Here is a 6,315-nt window from a genome sequence, read left to right on the forward strand (position 1 = left end):
GTCAGTGTCCTCTCCATGGGCGGGGCAGGGGCTCTCTATATATCTGAGGAACACAGGGAGAGCCCAGCAGAGGCTGCAAGGCGTGTTGCAGACAGAACCCAGCCCGCTCTCCTCTCCAGCATGAAGCTGACCATGGTCTTTCTGCTGGCTCTCTTGGCTGTATGTAGTAGTTCAGGTAAGTCACTTTTTGAACTTGGCTGGGATGAGTGTCATAGGATTCTAGCTCTAGAGCTGGAAAGGACCTCCGTGGCCTTCTAGTTCCCTTCCCCTGTTGTATAGAGGAGGAAACTGAAGCCGAAGGAGGGACTTGCCCAATGGGACTTAAGAGGCAGGATTTGAACCTGGGTCCTCTGTTTCCAGAGCCCACAATCTTCTGCTTGTCTCCCCATCGACTTTCTGTGGACACCTGTGCGAGCCCCCTTTGCCACCCCAGGGCCCTTTGACAGTAGAGGCATTATTCCACCACCTTTACCTATATATATATCTATATATCTATATATCTATATCTATCTATCTATCTATCTATCTATCTATATAATATCCACCCCGTGGTATCCGTGTGGAAGCCTAGAAAGGGGGCCCTTTGACAGTAGAGGCATTATTCCACCACCTTTACCTATATATATATATCTATATATCTATATATCTATATCTATTATCTATCTATCTATCTATCTATATATATCCACCCCGTGGTATCCGTGTGGAAGCCTAGAAAGGGGGCCCTTTGACAGTAGAGGCATTATTCCACCACCTTTACATATATATATATATATATCCACCCCGTGGTATCCGTGTGGAAGCCTAGAAAGGGTTCAGACTTGCTTATAGGAAATTACAACAAATTTTGGTCTCAGCAAATCCCTGATGTTGCTTTAAGCAAATGGACTGGTTAGAGAATTAATGCAGGCCCCAGAGACATCAGCGGTTTCTTTTATCTCATGACTATTGGATAGTGAAGGAGGAGGGTGGAGGCAGAAGAACAGGGCTAAAGGTAGAGAAAGGAGAGGGGTATGGTCATGAGGAGACATATCAGTTCTCTGTTTCATAAATTCTGTCTGTTATTTTAAAATATCTGTTGATTGTTTTTATTTTGACATCACCTACATTTCCAATTAAGGGCAGCTAGGTGGCATGGTGGTTAGAGCACTGGGCTTGGAACCAGGAAGACTCATCTTCCTGAGTTCAAATCTGGCCTCAGATACTTCCTTAGCTGGGTGACCCTGGGCAAGTCACTTAACCCTGTTTGCCTCAGTTTTTTCATCTGTCAAATGAGCTAGGGAAGAAAATGGCAAACCACTCCAGTATCTTTACCGAGAAAACCCGAAATGGGGTCATGAAAAATCAGACACAACTGAAACAACTAAATAACGTTTCCAATTATATACACCTTTTCCTTACCCTTCCCAGAGAGCTACTCCTCATACCAAAGAATAAACAAGAGAGAATAAAATAAGTGAAGCAAAGTTAACCAATTTATTCCCTGATCCTGTATATATGTGTATGTATGTGTGTCTGCATATATATACATATACATACACATACATACATATATACATATACATACACATACACATACACATACATACATATATGTGTGTGTATATATATATATATATATATATATATACATACACCATGTCACACATGCATGGTCACTCATTACTGTAAAGAACAGAGGAGGGGGGTGCTGTCTATTTTAATGGATACAATCACAGTATAGTCTACCACAACAAACACCAAGGCATTCTTTCTGTCTGTCGCAATAAACCCCAACCATATCCACACTATTGCAATAAACACCAAACTGAGCACTGTCTATTGTAACACACACGTCACATACGTGTGAGCACAACATGCTTCATTACAACACACAACACCACAATCACGTGCGTCACAATACCCACTGTGTCACACTCACAATGCAGCTTTGTGTTCTGCAGCTTTTGCCTTTTTCAAGGATTTTCTAGCCAAACCCCCCATCCAACCTACTGAGATCCAGAATTCCGTTGTCAAGCCTGTGGTGGAGTCAGTTCCTAACCCTATCTTCAGCAACTTCAGTTTGCTCAGGTTAATCCTGAGAAGCCTGGGGATCCCTGTGGACCACCTGATAGAAGGGTCCAAGAAGTGTGTGAAGGAGCTAGGATCTGAGTCTGTGGAAGCGCTGAAGACCTTGCTGGTAAGAATCACACTCTGGGTGTGGCACTGCTTTCATTACGTATCCCTCACAGAGGAGAATCCAGGCTCCATGGGTCTAACCGAGTGTCCACTGATTCCAGGCAGAGCCACAGTTCTATGGGTTTTTCAAGTGAAAGTGTTTCTTTGACCGAATTATCAAGATGATTTGTAGCTTGTGCCTCCCTTTGCATGTGTAGATAGCTTTCAAAGAGCCAAAGATCTGTAACTAGCCTCCACTGTGTCCATTATATGGATGGGACAGAGGCAAGGACTGGTCAAAACATATCTGTGCTATCAGTGAAACTGATTTCACGATTCTCAGTTCATGAGGTTTCAAGTTTGGTGTTCCCCATTATGACCTGATAGCTGTCTCTACCCTCTACCTAGCCTTTGCTGGAAAGCTAAGATGAGACAAATTGCAGACTTAAATCTCTCCCTTGATTACTCTGATCTTGTTTTTCCTTCACTTCTAATCTAGTCCAATCTAATCCAACAAGGGTTCATTATGAGCCCACCATGTGCAGGGTGTTGTGCTAGGCCCTGGAGATAGAAAGACAAAATGAAAATGGTCCCTGCCCTCAAAGAGACTGTGTTCTATTGACTCCTTTCTGCTACCTCCCATACTTGCCCAGTCCATCTCAGTTCCCTCCTTTTCCATCCTATCTTGGTCCCTCCCATCATCAGAGGATTAGAAATCTTGCCACATGGGATCAATAGAAGGAAGTGGGGATGTTTAGCCTGGAAAAGAGAGGACACATGGGAACATAATAGCAAGCTTCTAGCTAGGTGACACCAGAGTACCAGGTCTGGAGTTAGGAAGACTCATCTTCCTGAGTTCAAATCTGGCTTCAGAAAGATAGCTGTGTGACCCTGGACAAGTCATGTAACACTGTTTCATCTGTCAAATGAGCTGGAGAAGGAAATGGCAAACTACTCCAGTATCTTTGTCAAAAAAACCCCAAATGGGGTCGTGAAGAGTTGGACACGACTAAAATGACTGAATGACAAGTAACTGGAAGGGCTGCCGTGTGAGAGAAGAATTAGACTTGTTTTGCTTAGCCCCACAAGCCAGAATTTGGAGCAATAAGTGAAAATTGCAGAGACAGGATTTTAAGTTGTTACATAAGGAAAAAATTCTTAATAACTAGAAGATGTTTAAAAGTGGAATGGGTCATCTGGGAGTGCAGCGGAGAAAACACTGAGCCTGGAGTCAGGAAGTCCTGAGTTCAAATCTGGCCTCAGATACTTACTAGCTGTGTGACTCTGGGCAAGTCACTTAACCTCTGTTTGCCTCAGTTTCCTTAACTGTAAATTGAGGACAATATAACACTACCTACTTCTCATGGTTGTTTCAAGGATCAAATAAGATAATATTTGCAAAAAACACTTAGCCCAGTGCCTAGCTAAATACATGCTTATTCCCTTTCATTTCATCTTGCTTTTCCCTGACTCTAGGAAGTAATGGTTCTCCATTGCTGTTGAGCTTCAAGCAGAGACTGGCTATGTGCTGTAGGAAGGGGTCCTGCTCTAGCATGGACTGAATTAGAAAATCTCTGAGGTGCCCACCAACTCGGAGATTCTATGACCTCTTGCCTTCCCAACACTGAATCTAGTTAGTGTTGGATAGGGTAAAAAGGACTAAATCCTACCAAATTGCAACAGCAGTCTCTGTATCCTTAGCATGTCAGGCACTGTGTCTGTCTGTGGCTTTTGCTCTGGGAACAGTAATCCAATCAATATTACAATTCCTGGAAAGGACATGTCAGTAAATTATCCTATGATTCCATTCACTATCCCTGTGAGTTTACAGACCAAAACCCTGGCTACCACTTCCATATTTCTCTGTTTCTCCCTATCAATCTACCTTCTTATCTATCTCTCTAATCCTATTAGAATGTAAGCTCCTTGAGGGCAAAGACTGTTTTTGCATTTTATTTTTGTATCCCCAGTGCTTATCATAATGCCTGAAACACTGTAGCCACTTCATACTTGCTTTATATTTATTTATCTGAACGGAGTTCCTTCTGGTGGTTTTTCAGGGAGAGATTTTCTGTTGGCACTCACCATCCTCTTTGCCTTTCAGGGGGCCCTGACATATTACGGTTGAGATGAAGCTGGACTGAAGCAGCCTCAAGACAACAGACAGTAGGATGCCCAAATGTGAGGCCCACCGGGCATGTTCCCAACCTCTAGAGCATTGTGGAAATCTCTCCTGGGATGGGCCCTTGAATTCCTTTCATCCATTGTAATACATTTAATAAATTGAGTTCAAAGCAGATCTTATGATAATGTCTATCCTGTGATTGTACCGGATTGGGCTCCCCCATAAATACTCAGCTGTTAAGAGTTCTGCATAGAGCACTGAATGGAATCAATCCAATCAATCAATCAATGAATCAAGGATTGATTTAAGTTCTACATGCCAGGTCTGGGCTACGCACTGAGGACACCAAGACAAAAGCAAAATAGTCTTTGCCTTCAAGGAGCTTCTGCTCTATAGGTGGGGACAACATACAAGAGAGATACAAACACACACGGAGTGATTTGTCATGGAGAAAGACAGTCCAGCTGGGGTGGGGGGAGGTGGGGATCCCGAAAGGCCTCATGTAGAGGGTGCTTAAACTTGGTCTTGATTATAAGAGGCAGAGGGGAAGAGGCAGTGAATTCCACATGTAGGGCCAGTCAGTACAAAGAGGTGTAAATGAAGAATGTCCCTGTTTGTGAGGGGGAGTAATATGTAATAATGCTGGAAAGGAAGTTGGGCAAGGCTGTGAAGGATGAAGAGTTAATGGAGGAGTTTTTATTGGTTCCTAATGGTGATAGGAAGACACTAGAATTTATTGAGTAGAGGAGTGACATGGTTAGACCTAGACTTTAGGAAAATTCCTTTGGTAGCTGTGCGGAGGGTTCCACCTAACAGTCATGTTTCTTCATATCCAGGCTCCCTGAAATACTTTCTGAGGGTCACGCAGCAGTTGCTCCCTCATACAAGGCAGATTATAGTTTGCATCAAATATTGGCCTAGATTTGGGACAGTTTCAGTCATCTGACTAGTCCTTGTGTTTCTGTATGTTGGAGTTTTCAAGGTTAAGTGAACACATAGTAGCTTCATCAGGGTGATGAGCACATAACCAGGGTGGGACAACCAGGTCTTTGCCACAGGGTACTGACATCTAGGTGGGGCACATTTTCTTTCTTGACAATTCTCTGGCCTACCATCCCTATGGTCTACTCCCTTCTTCATCCTCAGATCAAAGGACTCCTCTACTAGAGTCCACATTCCTTCCTGCCTGTTCCTGAGGGTTGTAGAGTTTAGGACTATGCCTCAGGGGAGCAGGATGGATTCCCCATCAGAAACAGCCCTCCCGCCACGAATACCGCTAGAGTAGGTTATTCTCTGTGTTGCGCCCCTAAATGAATTTGCCATGTGCACAAAAAAATTCCTAGTGCAGCCCAGACTTGCCCTGCCTCAGGGTCCCTGAAAAGTTCAAAGAATACTTTAGGCTACCATCTACTCAAAACCATAGCCCATGAGCCCCCAACAATGTTCACTTTACCAGACTAACCAGATGATACATTCATTCAAACAAAATGTTTAAATAGCAAAGCAAAATAAATTACCTGTAAATTCTACTTCCCTAACCCATATAGAGAGAGGTATATTTCCCTATGAATCATCATACCATTGTCCAGGATTTCATGCATAGCCTCAGGCACCTTGTAATATTAAGGCTGCATTCCAACTGTCTGGAGCTCTTTTATGTTTCTGCTGGCTGTTTCGTTGCATAATCTCTGGTGTCATTAGGTGGAAGGAGGGAGGCTGAAATCTGGCTCTGTGGTCCTCCACAGTGAACTCTGCCCTGGTTGCTTGCCTCAGGTTAATGACTTTATTTACTGCCACCTACTGGTTGTATCCTGAATTGCAGCTGATTTACCGCCTTCACAGGAAGGGGCCTCAGCTCTTTTAGCTCTAGACGATTATTTCTGTTCCTTTTATGAGTTCAGGCCCATAGCCCCACCCAGCCGTACACAAATGATAATACGAGTCTATAAGCTTAGATTTGGTCTGTCTTTGGAGCTCTTTTGTTTCTGCCTCAGCTACCAATCCTTGATCTATTATTTCATTCAGGGTGAGAA

The 6,315-nt window shown here is 43.5% G+C and overlaps 1 protein-coding gene across 2 annotated transcripts; it reads left to right on the forward strand.

Moving 5' to 3' along the window:
- Nucleotides 1–4,456, forward strand: SCGB3A1 (secretoglobin family 3A member 1). Of its 2 annotated transcripts, none has more exons than XM_020998542.2 (3): nucleotides 1–175; nucleotides 1,929–2,179; nucleotides 4,262–4,456. In XM_020998542.2, exons 1-3 carry the CDS (start codon nucleotides 16–18, stop codon nucleotides 4,283–4,285), a joined length of 435 nt encoding a protein of 144 aa, XP_020854201.1. In that variant the 5' UTR covers nucleotides 1–15; the 3' UTR covers nucleotides 4,286–4,456. The 2 variants fall into 2 exon arrangements, with proteins under 2 accessions (XP_020854201.1, XP_020854202.1); XM_020998543.2 differs by having other exon boundaries at nucleotides 1,944–2,179.
- The last annotated feature ends 1,859 nt before the right edge of the window (nucleotides 4,457–6,315 follow it).

The sequence above is a fragment of the Phascolarctos cinereus genome, unplaced genomic scaffold (assembly GCF_003287225.1).
Source record: "Phascolarctos cinereus isolate Bilbo 61053 unplaced genomic scaffold, phaCin_HiC Scaffold_2;HRSCAF=192, whole genome shotgun sequence".
Classification (NCBI taxonomy): domain Eukaryota; kingdom Metazoa; phylum Chordata; class Mammalia; order Diprotodontia; family Phascolarctidae; genus Phascolarctos; species Phascolarctos cinereus.